Source organism: Sander lucioperca, chromosome 5, assembly GCF_008315115.2.
Source record: "Sander lucioperca isolate FBNREF2018 chromosome 5, SLUC_FBN_1.2, whole genome shotgun sequence".
NCBI classification, from domain to species: domain Eukaryota; kingdom Metazoa; phylum Chordata; class Actinopteri; order Perciformes; family Percidae; genus Sander; species Sander lucioperca.
Window position 1 is genome coordinate 836,246 of NC_050177.1, and position 21,915 is coordinate 858,160.

General features: G+C 40.3%; 1 protein-coding gene and 2 non-coding genes across 4 annotated transcripts in view; 1 reads left to right on the plus strand and 2 right to left on the minus strand.

The window, feature by feature from the left end:
• The window catches only part of zgc:85932 (uncharacterized protein LOC405875 homolog), a 33,150-nt gene extending 11,733 nt beyond the window's left edge, over positions 1-21,417 (minus strand). Inside the window, exons 1-13 of one of the 2 annotated variants that reach the window (XM_031304185.2) lie at positions 21,082-21,417; positions 17,906-17,975; positions 15,318-15,436; positions 14,541-14,674; positions 11,254-11,422; positions 10,982-11,053; positions 10,088-10,179; positions 9,748-9,822; positions 7,945-8,096; positions 5,880-6,025; positions 3,968-4,176; positions 2,547-2,589; positions 23-94 (exon numbers count right to left, since the gene is read on the minus strand). In XM_031304185.2, coding sequence (XP_031160045.1) covers positions 23-94; positions 2,547-2,589; positions 3,968-4,176; positions 5,880-6,025; positions 7,945-8,096; positions 9,748-9,822; positions 10,088-10,179; positions 10,982-11,053; positions 11,254-11,422; positions 14,541-14,674; positions 15,318-15,436; positions 17,906-17,975; positions 21,082-21,339 — 1,611 coding nt within the window. In that variant the 5' untranslated portion in view covers positions 21,340-21,417. Of the gene's footprint in view, positions 1-22; positions 95-2,546; positions 2,590-3,967; positions 4,177-5,879; positions 6,026-7,944; positions 8,097-9,747; positions 9,834-10,086; positions 10,180-10,981; positions 11,054-11,253; positions 11,423-14,540; positions 14,675-15,317; positions 15,437-17,905; positions 17,976-21,081 lie in introns of both variants that reach the window. The other variant, XM_036001029.1, reaches the window with a different exon arrangement.
• Positions 558-630, plus strand: trnak-uuu. Its single transcript has one exon. It is a non-coding gene; the product is annotated as a tRNA-Lys (tRNA).
• Positions 1,518-1,590, minus strand: trnak-uuu. Its single transcript has one exon. It is a non-coding gene; the product is annotated as a tRNA-Lys (tRNA).
• Positions 21,418-21,915: the final 498 nt, after the last annotated feature.

The window sequence follows — 21,915 nt, forward strand, 5'->3', positions numbered from 1 at the left end:
TCTGCGTGCGAGTACACCTCACCTTGCAGTGCTTATTGAACAGTTGTTCGGTAGATTTAGGCGAAGGAAGAGCAGCCTGGTGAGGAAATGAACGCTGCAGGAAGAAGACACAGAGACTTTACTTCCACAAACAAATGCCTACTGTACAACTTTTCAACCGTAGTTTTTTGTTTAAAAAAATGTTGCTTTGATAAACTAAATCAACCCTCTAAGTGTCAATATTTTTTGCATATATCTGTTCCCTACGTGAGGTGCAAGGCACTGTTTTGTTCTTGACTGTTGGCTCGTGCCACACAGATTAACATCAGTTGCAGTAGTTCATTTGGCAGTGTCAAAGGCATGATATGCAGTGTTTTTCCCCCTGAAAAACAATGTATAGACCAAGTAACAAGAAAACTTTCTTTTTAAGAATTAATATGTTTTTGTTTTCCAAGATCTTCCTTTCTCAATTTGCTATTTTTATTTTATGTTTTGCAGCTGTGAGTGGCTGTTATATTTTCTTTGTGTATTGCATTATGGGCTAGTGGCGTTACTGCTATTATTGCATTGTAAGCAGAGCCTGGATAGCTCAGTCGGTAGAGCATCAGACTTTTAATCTGAGGGTCCAGGGTTCAAGTCCCTGTTCAGGTGAGACTAGTTTTAAAACGCTAAAAGCAGCAACAGGAAAATCAATGAACAGCTAAAACTCAGGTTTAATTACACATTGTCTATATCCACGACATTCCGCTTCCGGGATTGGTTCGGTGCAGCTGGAAATACCAGATTTGTGCTTCCTTTGTGCTGGCATTCTAAACTCTGGTGGATTTCTGAGGACTATGGTTAACTGCTCCTCAGATCTCTGCAGGGTAAATCCAGACAGCTAGCTAGACTATCTGTCCAATCTGAGTTTTCTGTTGCACGACTAAAACAACCTTTGAACGTAGACATATTCCACCAAAACAAGTTCCTTCCCGAGACTATTAAGCAGAGGCACCGTGGCTCCGCACGGCGCTTAGCGCCGCCCAAGACGATTGTGATTGGTTTAAAGAAATGCCAATAAACCAGAGCATGTTTTTCTCCCATCCCGGAATGCTGTGTGGACTAGCCAGACCTTCCTCCGCAGCGCTGTGGAGGAAGGTCTGGCAATGTGAGACTAAATTGCACACAATACTAAATGGTACAGACTTCACACTAATGGTCATAGTAAACTCCTTCTGCGTTTAGTAACAAGAAAACATAGGAATGCTTCTGTCAATTATTTTTTTCTTCTTAAAATGTAATAAAAACATTTTTTCCAGGATCTTCCTCTCCACCATTTCTATTTTATATATTATTTTTTGCAGTGCATTTTCTTTTATGTTAGGAGACAATGGCATTACCACTACGTATGTAATATTGGGACATAGTGACTCCCATCGGATTTGTGATGTAGTTTACTTTATGATTGCAGAACAGAGTCCAGAGTAGTCAGAACTTCGGTAGCAGATGATGAACATGTTCCTCTTTTTTTCAGCTCCAAGGAAACTTAAAACTTGCCTCGCCTGAACAGGGACTTGAACCCTGGACCCTCAGATTAAAAGTCTGATGCTCTACCGACTGAGCTATCCAGGCTCTGTTATCAGTCATCAACAGTGAAAACAAAGAACCACAGAGTACCTGCGGTCTTCAAACTTCTACCTCTGTGAAAACTCTACCATGGTATCAATATATTTTTTAAACATATTGAGCTGCATAACAACTTTAAAGGCATACTATGTAACTTTTCCCTCTTCGGTCCCCCTACAGATTGTCTCATTGGACCTACAGCCGCGCGAGCTGTAGTATACCTTTAACTATCAGTAACACAAGTCATTAACATAATTCAGGTGAGTTTTAAAGCTTGAATCCAAAAACAGGAGTTAAAGGTGCTGTAGGTAGGATTGTGAAGATCCAGGACTTAGCCAAAAAATGTGAACATCAACAACTTCTCAGTCCCTCCCCCCTTTCTGCTAAAGCCCAAAACGGTCTCCTAAGCCCCTCCCTCCACAAGGGAGCATGAATGTGTGTGCATGAGCAGTGATTGACACACAGTTAGACACCCACCCTGGCCCTGATTGGTGCATCTGAACAGGGAGCTGTGGATTTTTATAAATCTCACTACAGGCTGTAGGTGGTGCCAGAGGAGCTGGATTTTTTTAAATTACCTGCTTCCTGTAGTTCTACTAGAACATAGGGTCAGTTTCAGCAAATATGACAGAAAGTTAGTTTTATAAGTCTTACCTACTGCACCTTTAATAAGTCACTTTATTCATTTGCTGTGTCTTACTGTAATTCCATACTAAATGGTACACAGTACACAGTGACTGCACACAAAGTGTCAGAGAATACTCTCTTTGCAGTTCATTCACAAGAAATCTAAGTAAATTTGCTCAGCTCTTAGTGGCTCCTCTGTTCATGTTTGCATTGCATTTTTTCCAGCACGAACACACTACGACTAAGCTATCAAAGCTGTACTGACGCGTTGATGAATTTAGTTTAAGCCCAGTCTACTTCACCAGGAGAAGTGACTTCTTTAACTCGTCTCCTACCTCTGTTATTGAAGAGTCTTGTGCCGATGGTTTGTTGGCTGGACTGGAGAAAAACAACAACATGAAAACATATTAGAATCATAATATTTATAATCACAAAGCCTAAAGTCCTAACAGTCCTATCATCAACGACAAATCAGACTGTTCTTCTAGGACACTAATGAGTGCACTATATAACAGGTTGTTATTTCATGGATTATTATTAAGATATAAACAGGATAAGGGACTGAGAAGTCCTGGATCTTCACAATCCTATCTACAGCACCTTTAAAACCACCAAAAAGACATAATAGAACAATGGCCAGGCATCAAGAAGAAGAAAACGCAGAATATGTAAAAAAAAAAAAGCCTATAAAAAGGGAAATTAACATGTTGGCCTTCTGTTCTCTTCTAGCTAGGAGACTGGTACTGTTTAAATGGAAAGACCCTATTCCACCGACACATAGCCACTAGATAAGGGAAGTCATGTGCCATCTTCAGTTGGAGAAAATCAGACATACAGTCAGAGGGTCTACTGGGAAATTTTAAAATATCTGGCAGGTCTTCTTGACTTCTGTTGAGGTAATGGAAGCAGACAACAGACAACATGGCAATGTAAAAAAAAAAAAAAAAAAAAAAAAGTATCTTGTAAAATCTTTACTTTTACTTCATGCTATTTATTTTTCCTTACGGACATCTGGTTATGTATAGTGTCTTTATGTTCATGTCTGGTATTTGGGGGGGGGTGGTTATATGAGTTTCTCGTTTCCGTATAATGTGAAAACACATTTTTTTTTTAACTTTATTATAAAAAAAGTCTCTTCAGTATGATTGTCCGGAAAAATAAGATTGTAAAAAATATATATATATAATAATAATAATAATACAGAGAATTGTATTAAACTCATCTCTAATGCAATAGTCACAGGAAATAATCTGCTAAAAATTCATCCAAATTGATCGTTTTACACAAACTTCCTGCGGCTATGGCATTCACTGTTTGGGTTAGACGTATAGTTTATCAGTTGTTCTGTACTGTTATTATTATGCATTGAATATGAAATATCCATAAAATATGTCACTTAGTCAGAGGTCACCAGTTTATCCAATGATAGAAAAGAGGGGCCCCTTACTGAAAAAGGTGGTTTGAACTTTCTCGAAGTTCACATCCTCCTCCCAAATCTGCAGTGGTAAATATGATGCAACATCTTATTTTGTGTTCATCTCTTCTGACCTGCAGCTGTGTGCACTTACTTATGACACCAAGTTAGACATTTTTGAATATTGACTTAACTCTTTCTTTATCTCACCAGCAGATTTGGAAGGTTGTTTTTTTTTGCCTTTTCACCTTTTTGCACTTGAAACACAGTTTAATGGTGCCTGCTGGGTATTTTTTTTTTTACTTTCCAAACTGTCTGTCAACAGGTTGATCCATGACTCACGTGGCAGCGTTGCCCTGCTCTGTCAGCACCCGCAGGAGAAACGCTCCCTGCTGATTGGGCTCGGCGGTTGAAGGGATGATGATGTATCGACCGGGTGGAAGGGAGCCGCGGAGGACAACCTCCCGACGTGGGGAGTGTTGGGGGTTGCACAGGAGTGGCTGGAGTGCAGTCAAGTCCTCAGGCGACAGGTATTTATTGTTACGAGGGGCCTGGAGGGACAGCACACACTTATAATACACAGATATACAATCTACTGAGACACAAAATGTCATTTCAATGACCAAATTTTGTTTCCTGCTGTAAAACTGGTCTCATCTGAGCAGAGACTTGAGCCGTGGACCTTCAGATTCAAAGTCTCATGCTATCCGGGCTCTTATACCATCCTCCCACATGTTCACATCTCTGCACCGGCAGAAGAAGCATTCAGATCTTTTAATTAACCCTCATGTTGTCCTTGGGTCAAATTTGACCCGTTTTCAAAGATTTTTTTTTTTATCAGAAAAAATGGGCCATCGAAATAAGCGCCGAAAATGTCAAAATTAAAAATATCAAAAAATATTGGGAAAAGCAACCAAAAACGATGAAAAATAACGTCAAAAACACTGGCGGAAAACGCCAATAATGTCGGAAAAAGCACCAAAAACGTCAACAAAAAGCACCCACAACGTTGAAAAAGTGACAAAAATGTTGGAAAAAGCGATAAATATGTTGAAATAAAGTGACCAAAATGTTGAAAAAAAACTTTCAAAAGAACAACTAAATCAACAAAAGTGTTTTTTCATGGTTGACAGGAAGACAACACAAGGGTTAAGTAAAAGTACCAGTACAACAATGTGCAAAAACACTCCATTACAAGTAAAATTCCTGCAATTAAAATCCTACTTGACTAAAAAGAACACAAGTACTATCGGCAAAAAAGTCTTAAAGTATCAAAAGTAAAAGTACTCATGTCTCCTGTAATGTTTTCTTATATATGACTTTATTAGATTACGAGAATACTGATGCATCAGTGTGTAAGTACTGCAGCATGTTGTAGCTGCTGGAGGTGGAGCCAGTTTTAAATTCTTTGTTTACAGTTAACTAGTTTAGTCCGGTGGTTCCCAACATTGGGGTCGGGCCCCTCCAACGGGTCACCAGATAAACCTGAGGGGTGGTTAACAGGAGTTGATGCATAGACTGTATAAGTGAAGCCAAAACATCTGGACCGCCCCTGGTGGCTGGCTGCAGTATAGGTCATAAACCGCGCCCCCTCCATGTTAGAGGATGGGACATGGGCCAAACTGAAAAATCAAAGTACACGTCAAATACATTTTTCCTAAAGATGGTTTGTGTCATTTAAGGTAGTCCTGATCATGTTGATGTTTGTGTTAATTTTTTTCTGATAAGTTTTTTTTTTTTTTAGGTATTTCATGCTTTAAAACTGGTGTGAAACGTCATGATTGACAGCTGGGATTGACTCGCTATTGGTCGGGCCGGTGTATGGGCGGGACCTCGATACGGCGACTCCACCGCCCGATCACTACTCCTCAGATTCTGGCTCCAAAATTACAAGATGGAAGCAGCCGTATCTATATCTATATGTATCTATATTTTGGCTTCACTTTTGAACAGTGGGAGGAAGTGGGGTTGTGAGATGATTAATGGGTTAGTTTCTGGACTTTTCTCTCATCTTAATATTGGATAATTTGAACAGTTATAAAATAATAATAAAAAAAACCAAGTGAGAAGTTTAGAGGAGAAATGTCTCATTAACATGATCCCCAACTACACATTGATTGTCAATGTCAAATGACAAGTCAAAAAGTTTGGAAAAAAAATCTGTATTTTATAAACGTATATGTTTTTTATATGTATGTGTGTGTGTGTGTGTGTGTGTGTGTGTGTGTGTGTGTGTGTGTGTGTGTGCGTGTACCGGGTATATATGCAGGCCTATAGACAGGTCAACGCCCATACGTCTCTGGTATTTCTGCATCAGAGCCAAAACAAAGGAGCAGGTCTTCTGGTCCCTGTCCACCTCCAACAGGGTGAAGTAGAACTGAGGGTTCTGCCAGAAGAAACCTTGACACACAAACACACACACACACACACACACACACACACACACACACACACACACACACACACACAATTAGCCTTTAACCATAAACTGAAGTGAGTACATGAGTGAAGCGTTTCCCTCAGTCGTGTCAACAACTGGTCAGCACAAAAACTTCATCTACCTTTAAACTCACTGATTTCAAATTCATAAAACGTGCATTTCGGAGTTAATATGTTATAAAGACACGTAAGGCTCCCACGTGCAAACGACCACCTTCATGTGCAGTCATAAAATGACTCTCAGTCATACTAACACTTGTGCATTGGGCTGTGGTTCAATCAAATCTGATGTTAAAAAATCCTAAAGTTATAGAAAAAGAACATTTCAACATAGTTAATTCCTTCTAATTCCCAGAGATCAACGTCACATCTGGAAAACACTTACCTAACTCCAGTATATCTCCAAAGTATATTTATGTTATGTGAATAAAGTCTTAAACTCATCTTTTAGGACAAATGGTTCATTGAAATGGGTTAATTTGACCTTTTTAACTTAAGAGCAAACCTCCTGGATGCTCCTTCAGCACCTGTAACTTTCTACGTGGATGTTAAATAATGTTCAGTTCCAGAGACGGCTGCCATGTCTCAAGCTCCTCTTTCACCCGTCTACCACAAATATATATATATTTATTTATTTTATATTTATTCCTATATTTTCATTTCTGCACTATTTTATGTCTTAGATTCTCTTTTACTTGTGTGAGTTCTTTGTATATCTGTATTTAATGTTGGAGGGAGCCTTAGATCTAGGAATGTCATTGGCAACGACTGAAATTGTTGTTCACATGACAATAAATAACTTGAAATTTGAAACTAATGTTCCTGTGCCAAGTGATTTCCAACAATGGGCTGGTGCATATTTTGTTAAAGTGGTGTGACTCAATAAGAGAAGATTTGCCTCAACATGAAGGTTATCAGACCACACCTAAACAGACAGTGTTGCAGTGATGAAATACAATGTTGGTACTGTAAGACGTACAAATAAAGTTGTATCAACTTGATGTGTTGTCAACTAATCTTAACGCAAAATGGAAATGCAAATATTGGCGAGGGGTGTGTTTGAACAAAGAACAGCTACAACAAAATGACCTGCACTATACTACTTCTATAGTAGCTTAAATCAAATATTTTAGTTTTGTATCATTTAAACAGACTGCTAATAAAAACATGTGCTGTAAATGTGCGGGGGTTAGTCAAGATGCTAATTTTCACTAGCGGCCCAAATTAAACATAACATTTATTCCATAAAGACGACAACACATGCAGCAAGCGACGGAGAGCGAGCTGTACCCAGCATGCCGTTCGGTGGTATAGCAGTTAGCAGGGGTCCCCTCTCAATAGACTCCTCAGTGTGTACATAACAAACTACTAATAAAACGTTCCATACTTAAGTTTACACTGCAATTCACCTGCCAAGTGTGAAGCCGATCGGATGAATGGTTGTCGAGAAAATCAAAGGACAGACAGACAGACAGACAGACAGACAGACAGACAGACAGATACACAGACGGACAGACAGACAGACACACAGACAGACAGACACATATAGACAGACAGACAGACAGACAGACAGACACAAAGACACAGACAGAAAGTCAGAAATACAGACAGACAGACAGACAGACAGACAGATACTCCTTCTATTTTATACAGCTTAAGCTGCTGTTAAACTACCTTCCTGCAGATGTTTCACAACAAAAGCCTTACAGCGACTGAAAATGATTCCTCCTGAACATGGAGCAAAGCTTTTAATGTAAAGCAGCAGCAACAGCAAAAAAAGCTATAGAAATAATGGTCACCGGTACCATAACCAACACAAGTTACCACACACAGAACAATAAAAACAGACAAGTTTCATCGTGCATCGTTATGTGTCTTACCCCCATTGGCAGGACCTCCAGCTGAGATGCCCGGCACCCAGTTCCCATGATGCATTATGCAGTACCATGGCAGTCCGCTGGTCTCCGATTCATCAGTCCGGTGACACACCTCCATCATGTCAAAGTTCTGTCGGAAGTCTGACACCGACATCCTGACGGAGAGAGAGAGAGAGAGAGAGAGAGAGAGAGAGAGAGAGAGAGAGAGAGAGAGAGAGAGAGAGAGAGAGAGAGAGAGAGAAACTGGTAGGTCTGATCAAATATACGGTGGCCCTGAGAGCTCAACATGCTGCAGTCAGAGAAAACACAGCGGAATACAGACACGTGCTGCAAGAGCATCACACGACAACGTCAACTGTTTCCTGGGGACACTAAAAAGTGATGCACACATGCTTGTTGTTGCCATGGTTTTTGGCTTATGATGTTATTGAAGTCGGCTATCCGTCAGTGATGTTGGAAAATGAGCCAAAATGTATTTTAACATAGTGATCGCATGATTCAGATATTATTGTAGATGCCTGCTGTTAACCAAGCCTTAGCCTTTAGCTTATTATTAGCTTGCCAATTCAAATAATCTAAAGATAGACACACAAATTAAGTGCGAAACAGCCAGGTGGATATGGGTTTTTCAATGGCTGATGCAGATATTTAGAGAGCAGGGCGGCTGATGGTCGATATATAATGCCCATATCGTGTTGTTGTTTTTGGTATTATTTAAGGACAATTCCAGCACAAAACGAAGCTAGGGGTTAATAACGGATGTGTACCCACTCTGTCGTTCTCTGGGACATGTTTTCATGCTAATTGATTGTGTTTGTAGTTTGAAAGAAGCTGATAAGCTTACAACGCTAGTATTCGGGGCACAGGGAAAGTAAAAAGGCTCTGTTGCGGCATAGCTCTCTCTCTCTCTCGTAGCCCTTTCACGGAGCTCCCGCAGCTCTTCGTTCAATAAACTGTCTGTACACTTACAATGTTCTCAATGCTTCGGTTAACAAGTAGGGACCCTCATTATGCTACCGTTGAAGTTTGGTGATATTTTGAGCCTTTTTAGTGGTACAAAATAGCGATTTATTTTTACTTTCCCTGTGCCCCGAATACTAGCGTTGTAAGCTAATCAGCGGTCCGCGCTAGCTTCTTTCAAGCTACAAACACAATCAATTAGCATGAAAACATGTCCCAGAGAGCGACAGAGTGGGTACACATCCGTTATTAACCCCTAGGTTCGTTTTGCGCCGGAATTGTCCTTTAATTCATAATATTAACAAATGAGACACACAATTGCTGAACATAAGTGAACATTTATTTAACACTAGGATTGTTAGCATTGTCTCTGTTTAATGTGTGTTTAGTTGCCGGCTATAACTGGCAGCGTAGTTTAGAAAACTACTACTACTAAAACACTTCACTTAAACACGTGCTTACCGTCCCGCAACCATCCCAAATGACAAATGTGATTAATGTTTTACTGGTCGTGAGTAAAAGTGGGGGATGGGGACACCCATGCAATCCTTTTTTTTCGAGCCCTGTACGCTAGTTTAGCTGGTTGAAGGCTTGCTACCGTGACGCTGACGTCTGCCTGCTTTTTTCCTTCTTTGAAAAATGAGAATAAAAAGCATCCGTGCATGACAAAAATAATGGTTATGCCAACTTGTTTTCCTAGTTTCCTTGTTCTCCTTGTGGTTCTTGTTGTGGTTGAGGCTCAAATGTCGGAGTGTTTTGTTTCGTGTTTGCAGAAGGCGAGCAGTCAGAGTCTGAGTCAACAGTGATGTTCGTCACACAGAGAGACGTTCAGATGTCTAAACTCACCAGAACTCCCCGTCCTCCCGACTGACTCTGCCCAGTCTTTTCTGCTCCTCGAAGCTCACTGTGTTCCACTCTGGACTGCACAGAGAGAGACACAGACACACAAATAGTACCTCAAAATTCTACTTGTACAATTGTACAGTACAGTATTTGAGTAAATGTGCTTAGTTACTTTCCACCACTGCATATTTTCATGTATATATCTGATAAATGATCGATGCAAATGCAAGCACATAAAACATTTCAGGTAGCTGTAGAGGGCGCAAACGTATTAATCTTGTAAGTTGCCTTCTTCATTTCCTTTAACAGTTATCAAATACATTGAAACCCTGTGTGCACCAACCCGTTCATGTCACTCCAGGGCCCCTCCCACTCTGTGTTGCCCCAGGGGTTGAGGATTCGTACCAAATCCTCAGTGCCGTATGCCGTCTTCACCTGGCAGAGGAGCAGGAAGAACAGGCCGTGATCAACGTTTACAAATCATCCATTTAAATTTTAGTCTTGTTGGTTTCAGTATTTGTAGCCTCAGTAAAAAGAGTTCCACTCTTCCTCTCTGAAGTGCACATTTACATCTTTTATTGCAGCTTCACATTTACGTCCAAAATTCAGACAGTTGTGGTTCGGTCATGTGAAGCAATTACCGTCGGTGGATATCAGAGATGCTCACAAGTCTCTTAGCTAGAGTCCAAGTCAAGTCTCTTGTGGTTATAATGAGTATTGTAGGTCAAAGATAAAGCGAGAAGCAAGGTAACCTTAGATGGCCAAAGTTGAGTCAAACATGTTTTCTTCAGGGTGCGTTTTCAGGTGCCTGATAAAATTAAATGTGTCTGTCAGCCAGAATTCTTTTTCTTGTTCCTACATGTTTTGCATTCAGCGCTTCTTTTGTTTGAGCCTAAAAAATAAAGATTGTCCCGCATCTTGAGTCTGAGTCGAGTCGGAAGTCTTTTGAGGACAACTCTTAAGCCAAGTCTAAAGTCATTGTGTGTGCGACTCAAGTCCGAGTCTCAAACTCGAGTCCCCATCTCTGGTGGATATAATGTTTTTGGTCTACTCTATAGCCACAAAGTTCCACTTCTGAATTGCTTAATTTACAAAGCAAAGAAATGCCAATAAACGAGAGCACGTTTTTGTCCCGTCCCGGAATGCTGTGTGGACTAGCCAGACCCTCCTCCGCAGCGCTGTGGAGGATGGCCTGGCAAAGCGAGACTAGGGCGAGATAAGCTGAATAACGATTTACCTTCTCTACTGCAGTCAGAGAGTAGGCGTGTCTGAACCTGATCCCCAGTGGATTCCCTTGCTCCAAAGGACCCTGGAGGGAAAAAGAAAACATCCACAACACAGTCAGGACAGAAGGAAAAGCCAGGACTCATTAAACACAATTAAAACTTTACTGGGAACATGTTCTGCTTCAGTCAGTGCCTCTCAGCAGGTCCAGGGATTAGAAACTAGACATACCAAGTCAGTCAAGTTCCTCCACCTTTCATGCCATCGCTAACCTCCTCACCGTACCTGGGAGTTAGCACAGTTGATGAGTGCTCTTTTAGCCAGCAGGTAGCTGAGGAGGGCCGGCAGTTCTCTGATCGCGGCGATATTCAAAACCTCAGCCACGCCACCCGTCATATCGACCATGGCCTCATGAGGGAAACCCATGTTCAGAGCTCTGTAGCCACCTTTCAGCCTGGGACGAAAGACACAGGGAGGACAAAAACATCAGACAGATTCCAGGTGGTAAACGGACACATAAACAATTGCACAAACAAGGTCTTATTGGGCATACAGAGGTTCTTGAGTGAAAATGAATTTGCTGAGAACACATGACAGGTAAATAGATTAACAAATAAAGAGATTTTCCAATTTTTCCAAAAAAAAAAAAAAAAAAAAAAAAAAACGTATTTAATGTCACAGAGTTAACACTGCCCGGTTTGCTCTAAAGCCCCATCAAAGAGACCTGCTGAACATTTTATTTTTATGGTTCATTTTTGCAATTCTCACAAATAACTGCTTACGTTTAAATTGTGAAGCCTGGGAATTTCAGATGACTAATTAAGAGCAAATGCTGACAGACAGACAAGTTAGCCACCGTAACGTCTTGAGTCGGACAGCAAAGAAGCTAGACAGCACGGCTCGTTGATAACAGTGAAGAAATCCAAATGTCCGAAGACATTTTCAAACACAGAGGCAGATTGAGGGAGATATGTAGCCTACAACAAAGTATTTAATTCAGCTGGACAGGTGAAAGGACTGCACAGAATGTAAGAACGGTTCCACAGACACGGCACATTTGCTGTTTTTCATGCAAAACATCTGTATGTGTGTTTCCATGTTTGTTATGTATGCTTAAGGGGATTTCTAGTAATACCTGGGGCCTGTTTCACAAAAGCAGAATATATAAATCCAGGATAACTGATAAAGTGAGGCTTGACCTAGTCTAATCTGTGCATCCTGGCTTGGTGCGTTTCACGAAGGCCAAGCCAGGCTGAGGAGGAGAGACTAGGTTGAGCCAGGCTGAAGTAATTCAGATAGATGCGCGTCCACGGCTTTCCTCAAAAGACCGCGAGGTCGATCACAGATTTACTGATGCCAAAATGGAGAATACACAATGTACATACTTTATACAGAGTGAGCAGCAGCTTCTTGTGGAAGTATGATGACGTGAAACACATTATTTGTATAAAAAGAAAAGAAACACAGCCGCTGTAATGAAACAGAGAAAGCGTAGCAGACGATCACGGACCGACTGAATGACTGAAACGTAAGCAGCCTAAACATATACATTAACTGACCACTGCTCTGAACTGAAACCGTCATAATCATTCCATTCAAGGATTAGGCTACTAATCATTTGCACAAATTAACAGTTGTACTTTTTGCCTTAAAAGTAAGCAGAAGATAATGTTACTCAAGAAATTTACCATGAAGATCAACTTTCTACAACACTAGAATATGATGCATAAATATCTTTCACTCTGTTCCTCCCTCGACTCTCTCATGGGCTAAAATATAAATGACCTAAGTCATATTAACTTCCACTGCTCGCTTTTAATGCAAAGTGTACAACTGTTCATTTTTGCAGATGACAGTGACTCATTGAATGGTTTCAGTTAAGAGCAGTAGTTCATACATGTATATTTTTAGACTATCATTCAGTCTGTCCGCTATTATCTGCCACGCTTTTTCTCGTGTTTTTTTATTTCTTATTTTCTATAGAGGACGAGTTTCCTTCTCTACATATTATATGCCTTGCTCCCTTGTATATATGGACATAGAAAATAAAGACACTGAAGAAATGTGACTCTAAAATCTAGAAACTATAAAGATAATTAAGTGATAAATCCCATGCACACTGTAAACATGAATGGAACAGAGTATATTCATCAGTTATTTCCCCTCCAGCTAAATATAAGGTCAAAAACCAACGAGGTGTCCTCTCCCCTGTTGTTACATGAATGTACAGTAGTCTACATCACTAGATAGTTACTGGTCCAGTGAACTAAGACTATAATTTGGGAGGATTGTACAATTAGGATATGTTCTTTAAATTGTACAATCCTCCCAAATTATAGTCCCAGTTTACTGGACAACACAATTTGTGTGCTAAGAATGCCAAATACAATGCACATGGAAGCGGAACAAACATGATCCTTATTGTTAAAGAATTAAAAAAAAATGAATCAACTAAAATAATTCAAGGTGCATTGGTCAACTATAGAAATGTACAGCATTGTATGTATTGCCCTTAGTAACAGACTTCATTTAAAACACATTTGAAATTGTATCAGCCTTTTCTAATTATCTCAACAACTGCCATAATATATTCATCAAACTTCTAACAACAATATGAACAGCAGTCTGCATACAGCAATATAACAGTAACGATGACTGTCACATGAATAATTATTAAAAACAATTATGGTCACAACTTTAAATAATAACAGTACTTAAAGGAACAGCAATATGCACCTGTTGTATTTTAATCCAGGCTGATAACAATAGGGTAAAACCACTGCTGGGTGATCAGAAAAGGCTCCAGGATTAAATAAATCCTGACTGTTAGCCTGGTCGGGAGCAGGCTAGCTGCACAGAATAAATCTCCATGGTGATTTATGTGCCTCCACTTTCGTGAAACCAAGTCAAGGCTTAAATCATCTAGGATAACTGATAAATCCCGGCTTAATCCCTTATCTTGGTTTTGTGAAACAGGCCCCTGGTATTGGATGAAGCAACAATAAAAATAAAAAATTTAAACTTAATACGGACTTTTTGCAAATGCGTATAACTTATGAAACATTGGTCAAAGGCAGACTACATCTACAACAGACAACAATTGGGCAAAATGGCCAGCATCCTGACTAAATTGCTTCCTAAAGTTTATTCAGAGGGTGTTGGTCAGAGAAGCGTCATCGGCTCGTTACAATTCGAATTATGTATCACCCATTTAAAGTATTTGCTTTTATAATTACCCTGAGCAATGTTTTCCATTTCATATTGAAATGAATTTGTATATCAGTCTTGTCTTTACATGTCTTGTGCTCCTGATCGCGGTGCCAGACAAAATGTCAAAGGGTACACAAAAAACATTAGAAGCACTCTCCTCCCTCTTTTGTGTTTATTTTAGTAATGAAATGTCTTTGAGGTGCCCATGGGAAAAATGGATGGATGGAATTACTGGGATGTTATTATTCTCACATTACTATTTTGCAATTCCATCTAAATGAGATAATGATTTCTACTGACACACGCACACACACACACACACACGCACACACACACACACACACACACTGACAGGGACTGACTTGGCATAGGCCTTCTCCAGCAGGGAGCTCCAGAACTCGTATTTTTCCGGTGAGTTGAGGTAGATCAGTTTGCTGTCCTGAGTCGGCAACAAGTCATCTATCTTCACCTCCTCCCACTGACCATACTGCCAGAACTGTAGAGCGAGAGAGAGAGAAAGAGTTATTTTGTCACAGTGCCAGTAGCCTGCTTTTCAACAACTCCACAAACGTCATAAAAAGACATGTCAGTTTAAAACATTTCCCAAAATCTGAGATCATGCAGAAATGGTCATTTAGATGAAAGCAAAAATATTATCAACACAAAAAAAAGAAAGAGAGAATTATTTTGTGTCATTGTCCTTGAAACATGTGTGTATCACTACACTACTTGACAATATTGTGCACTATGCATATTTATTTATTTATTACTTTGTGTCACTTCTTACTGTGCAATATGCCATTTCTATTCATCCCCACCTTATCTTATCTGTATATATCTATTTTTATTTTTTACCTGTCTGTATATAATAAGGGTGTGTTTATAGTGTACATATTACTATTATTATTACTCTTATTCTATTTTTTCTATTTCTTATAATTCTTTTTGTATATTCTTCCTATGTCTATTTAATGAGTATATTTGTCTTATTCTGATGTGTGTGAATTTTTTTGAGCTGCTGTAACGAAGGAATTTCCCCTGTGTAGGATTAATAAAGTCTAATAATAAACTGCAGTTGAGCTTCGTGAGACTGAGAATTCAACCTTGAAAGCGTGTTAGGCAGCATTCTGATGTTTTACCCTGAAGACGAAGCATCCGTTGTATCCGTCTTGGAAGCTCTGTCCTGGAGGCATGACCTGCTTGAGCAGGGAGGGATGCATGGAGAGAGACGCGATGGCAGAAAGCAACCAGCAGTCACCTGAGGACAGGAGGTCGGAGAAGTGGGTCAGGTTATCAGCAGAGGAGGGTGGTTCATCCCTTAAAGTCTGCATCTCAACACAGATTGTCGCACACTGTTTATAAGCCCTGTTTGTCCTCCATATGCAGCCGCCTTTTGCCCAAATTTGACACAACTTGTGCGTCCTCTTTAGCAATCAGTTTCCCATAATCCATTGTGCACTGGCCGGTTGATTCAGGGTGTATGCAGTATGCCGTTTGTTCTTGTTAGCAGCCTGTACATTTAAACGCAGGGGTTTGTAATCTGTGATGTCACTGGACCTTTATATTTGTGGAGGAGCAGGTTCATCCTGGTCAACCAATAAGGCCAACAACAGGTAGGCTACTGCAACAAAATATAAAATATCCTGTTCTGGAGGGCGTTCAGCCCCGACAAAACGGAACAAAACATTTATTTAAACTGAAACAGTGGTGCGTCGAACACCCTGCTGTGTGTATTACCACGAGTTTACATACAGACGGTATAGAGCAGGGGTCTTCAACATTTTTTAAGCCAAGGACCTCTTAACTCAAAGAAGGTATACTGTATAAAATGTGGTTGCATATTAAAGTGGGCCTACAATTACGTGTAGGGCCTAAAGCCTTTATACATACTTTTTTAGTGCATAGAATACTAAGCTTTTAAAATAGCCTTATAATTGTTGGCATGATTTTATAAATCATGTTTTCATTTTAAAACATACATGTGGCACAGTGAATCCTGTGATTAATTGTATCTGTGGATGGCTACCTTAGTGAGCACCTTACCTATAGGCCAGTAAGCCTATCCTCAGTGGGGATTTATATTTGCTAATAAAATGTTGGATTCATTGAAATGACTTTCAAAAATTAACAATAATTTGGATGCATTGACCCTGAGGACCCCCTGTTGAAGATCCCAGGTATAGGAGGATCTGTAGTATCACTTCTGACACACCCAACAAACAAGAGAAAACACATCTCAAAGCCTGTTGCACACCGTTTCACACCTTTCCAAGAAAACATGATGTTCAAGCCGGCAATTATAGCAAAACGGTGCACACCGTTTTGGGATTGAACACACCCCAGGTCATTTTTTAAGTATACTGATTCCTGCACACAAACAGTCTGTTATTGGTATCAGTAGCAGCTGCCGTCCTTCATCAGCTGCAAGTGCATCAGGATTAATTCACGCACCTGTGGATCTGTCACAGATGTTTTGAGCTCTTTGGAGATGCGTTATGTTGCTTCGAAAGCTCACACATTAACGTGCTGACTGTCAAACTCTATACATGGCTGACAAATGCTGCTGCTTGACACACACCCTAACATAATCCTACTTATTAACAGTGTTAAAATACTGTTTGTGTTTACTACACTTCGGATTTTAATGTTCGTAACGCGTGATATGTTTTTGAAGAGACAGAAATAGAGCTGGACGATATGGAGAAAATCAAATATCAGTGTATTTTTGAACAAATACATTAATGTTGATATTGCGGCGATATTGTAGGGTTGACCTTTAGTGCTTTCACAAAATATTGACACAATGAGAGTTTTGATAAATAATCAGTAATATGGATATAATAACTAAGTGGGTAAAAGCAAAAAATAGAACGGCTACTCAGTTTGGTAAGTTCAGAAAATTTCACTTTACTGTAGGGTTGGGCACGGTTTGGATTTTAACAATTCTGATTCCAATTCCGATTCTTCCTTTCCATTCCGCTTCTTATCGATTCTCGATTCCGATTCTTTGAGGAGTGAAGTTGAAATGGGTCACATGCCCTTTTCACAAATAAGAGTAAAGTTTTATTTTGATTCAATGGTGGGTTGCAGTTTTACCGGGCTTCTTCAACGTAAAATAAAGCCACACTAGAGCGCCTCTTACTGTGCTCCATGGCTGCAACACAACAAGCGCCTGGCCGCTTCGGAAACCAAAACTTGCGCATGTTAAATTTGGAACCCATGATCAGATATAAAAACCAAATCCTCCAAATGATTCCAATAAAGAAACGATTCTACTGGAATCGTAATTTTTGAAACAATTAAAAGTAGGAATCAGTTCTCGATGCCCAACCCTATAGACATATATGCCCAACCCTACTTTACTGTAATGCAGCCTTTGAAATGAGGAGAAAAAAAACCAACACTTGTCATGTCACGATATTAGGATATCCAAAATGTAAGACGATATCTAGCCTCATAATATTGATATATTTCCCAGCCCTAGACAAAAACAAACAAAAAAGTCCAGGCGAAAGCTCTGATCAAAAATGTAGTGGAGGCTCAACTCACCTGACCTCAGGCCTGATCTATATGACAAAAAAATACCAATGTTGATTTGTTAAACTTCACAGTTAATGCTTTTTACTCAACTGTCTTGTGGTCAACGAGTCCCTTGTGCCTTGTGGACGCATCATGTCTGAACATACTGTATTGTGTAACGCTGCAGCAGCAGCAGCTGTCAACTTACTGAGTTTTCCCTGGCGGATGTCCAGGCGCGTAGCTCCATCCACTATGAACTGAGGGGACGGACATATCTCCTGGAAACAGCAGGGAGTAGGAAGGTTGACCAACAGGAAGAGGAGATGCAAGAGGAAACGAAAGAGAAGAAATGAGAGAGAGGATCGAGAGGAAAACAGTCAAACTATGATAAATAAAACGTGTCTGAACAGCACCATCAAAGGGAGCAGCAGCTAATTGAGATCAGCTATCAGAGCAATGTGGCATAAACTTGGCAAAACATCGGGTTTATCTTCAAACAACTTGTTTGAAGGAGTACTCAGGACATGTGCCAGACTGCCAGTAGGCTACATTCATTTAAAATTAAACATTGCAGTTGGTGCTAAGTGGAGCGTCTGTCACAAGGTGATTGGTTATGTCGGTGGCTTTGATTCTTAATTTCCAACGAAGCAGATCGGGGTTCCGTGTCAGTTAAACTTTTTACCTCCAATCCTATCTGTATTTGTGAGAAGTGGCGCTGTCCTGAGTTGAAAGATAGCCTACTTCACGGCTTTATTATCGAGTTAATAGGCGTGTGTGTTAGAGGATGGATACCCGAACCGTGCCCGTCGGGACCCAATGGTACCCGACGGCCGGGCCGGGTTCGGACAGATATTTAGAAATGATGTTCGGGTCAGGCTCGGTCACATCAGCACGATAAGGCATTGCACATTTTAAATTTAAAAAAGCTCTAGTGTGTGTTCGTGTCGGCCGCTGTCTATTTCCTAAGGTGTGCCCGTAAGCAACCTTGGAGGAAAACATAAATCGGCGCGTATGACTCAGGATTATGTTAAACTTTATAGGAGCGGGGGGGGTCTATAGGTCTGTTCTCTATGAATTCATCATCAAAATAAGTAATCCATAACTAATCTTTATGACATTTGATCAGGAGTTACTCATTAACTAATGGCTCACTAGCAGTCAGTTCCTCATTGTGTCTACCTTATCGTAAAGTGCTGCTGAGGAGTTTGTTTTGGGGAAAGTAAAAGAAATAAATTCAGTATACAGTTCTGCAATACATGCAACCTTTGTGAAGCTTTGTGAAGAATTTTTGTTGGGACTGTGTGTGTCAGAGACAGTGGTGGAAGAAGTATTCCGATCCTTTACTCAAGTAAAAGTACTAATACCACACTGTAAAAGTACTCCACTACAGGTTAAAGTCCTGCATTCAAAACCTTACTTAAAAGTGCTCTAAGCAACTTTGGGTGACGTTACTTCTTGTTGACATTCAAAGTATTGTCAAACAAAATGGAGGCTAGCTTGCCCCACCCTCTTCCTCATCCTGTCCCCTCCCTCTCCCTTCCGCGCACTAACCCCCCCAACCCCCTCCCCCAAATCCTTCTTGTCGGTTATTGGCTGGAACGCTAGAACGCTGTTTGTTATGTTTCGTGGTGCAGGTTGGCGCAGTTTGTTTTTTACTTAGATCCATTCCCACCACTGGTCAGAGACACTGTTAGGTTGCATTAGACTGTGCTGTAAAGCATTCTTGTTGTTTTGTTTACCCCCAGTACATTAAGATACACAGCAAAACCTACTCATCGAACTTTCTACATTATATTGCACAGTCTGGATACTAATACTGTAAAACATTTTTGTTGGAGCCATAACAAGTCTATTGGTATTTCTTCATTTCATTGTAAAAACAAACAAGATGATTTGTATTTACTTTATTTTTTTTATTTCATTTCTAAATTGTTAAATTAAATTTTGGACTTTAAATCTGGAGAATTAACTTTAAATAATTACTAGGGTTAGGGTTAATACGGCAACTTCAGCTCCTCCTCCTAATTAGGTCACCTTTGCAGGTATAAGGAGGTGCTGGGTGACAGCTTGGGGAGTTCTTTTGTTGAGTAAGAGAGGTGGACAGAAAACAGCTTAGTGACCGTAGCGCATTGGCGATTTTAGACCCTTTTTAGGGGGGCTCAAAAGTTTAACACTTTTGCAAGGCACTGTATCCGTGACACATTCTCATTAGGGGCTAATGGCCCCCCTAAAAGTCTGATCCTAGAATCGCCTCTGCCGTAGCGTACACAGTGTGATCATTTAGTAGTAAACCTTTAAGTTTCTGTTGAAAGTCAACCACGGACAATTTTCTTTTTTTGACGTAATAAATCTTGCATTATTTGAACGAAACGTAAGGATCTCCACGAGTGCTTATTTACCATACAAGTCACAATCCTCCTCAAAAAGGCAACTAAGGAAAATAAAATGAGTGAAGGAGTCGCCACAACAATTTCACTGCTCTTACCAGAATAAACAATAACAGTGGATAGTTCAGTGGCCTAAAAGCTGCCAAAACTGCCAATTGCCTTCTACAATGCACCACGTGTAACCTTAATGACTTTCATTGTGCCACCACTACAGAGAGGAGTAGCTTTTATCTCATGTAGAGATGCCTGTTTGATATGTCACATATTTACTCAACAAAGGTCCCGTGTACTTACACCACCGGGTTTTATCTTATCCAGGCTGTTAGAAGACAATATACATGTAAGCCTACCGACTCAAGTACTGTAGGCTACTGCTTATAGAAGTAACCTAGTAAGTATCATGAAAGGGAAATACTCAGTAAAGTACAAATACCGCGAAATGATGCTTTATGTACAGTACTTGAGTTAATGTACTAAGTTACTTTCCACCACGGGCTAACTGTACTTAGTGGTAAGAAGTATTCAGCTCCTTTACTTAAGTAAAGCTAGAAATACTCCAAGTAAAATTCCTGCATTCAAAATGTCACTTAAGTAAAAGTACAGACATATTATCAGGGATATTAAATTAGAAGTACTCATTTTATGCATAGTGGCTCCTTTCAATGTGTTTTATTATTATTTTTATTATTATAGAATATTTTATTATTCTGTTTTTATCTCTAACGAATACACGTAAGAGCATTTTAATTTGGTTATTCTTCAATATAGAGACAATTTTAGATACTTTGTACACTACTGGGTGGCACCTAGCCTACTGTGCAGTCATATCATATAAATGCTGTTTCAATATCAATGCATCAGCATGTCTATCAGTTGCATGCAAATAAGTAGGTCTAGGTAGTGGCAATGTACCTGTAGGCTACATTTTGTTACCTACAACTTTTAGTCTACTTTTAATGCACCACAGCCGAGGATTTAGTTTACATCTTTTCTTTACCGTTGGTCGTTTCCACTTGACCCCGGACTGCATCTCCAGCTCTCCCAGAGGGAAGTGATAGTCCACGAAGAGTCCGTCCCGGCCGGTCGTGTGGACGACCCCACTCTCCGCAGGCTTGCCCCGGGTCATGAGGTCCGCCAGCCAGCGGCGGGACTGAGAGCCGAACAGCTCGTCGGAGCAGACCGAGTCCACATCGTCCTCCGGCGGAGGGAGGGAGACATCAGACGAAACACTCTGCGACGTTCTCCTGTCAGACATCTGTTACGTGCTCTACTCAACACTCTGAACTGAGTGAGCTTCCGACTTCTAAATTTTATTTAAGAAGACAACAAATCCACAGACCCGCGACCCGTTACCGGATAAGCGGAAGAAGATGGATGGTCAAATCCACTGACGCCACGCCCTGTAGGGAAGCTACACGGGGCAGGTAGAGGCTCACCTGCACGAAAGGTGTGGGTGGTGCTGCTAAGTTCACTAAGTCCGTGTCAGACAGTCACTCCCACATTTTGTTCAGGGGTCTTCAACGTTTTTTAGGCCAAGGACCCATTAGCTGAAAGAAAGACGGAGCAGGGACCCACCCGCTACATATTTTATCAAATTGAGTTGCATTTTAAACCTAAATGCCTAAAGCCTTTATACAGACCCTTTTTATGGTGCACTAACTATAATAAATAATAATTATTGACATATTCATAGATATTTATACATTACTGCATGTGTGAATGTTAAACATGCATGTTGCACAGGGAACCTTTGAAGCTTAACTGTATCTGTGGATACCAGCTACCTTAGTGGCTACATTAACTACAGACTAGTAAGCTTGTCATTACTATT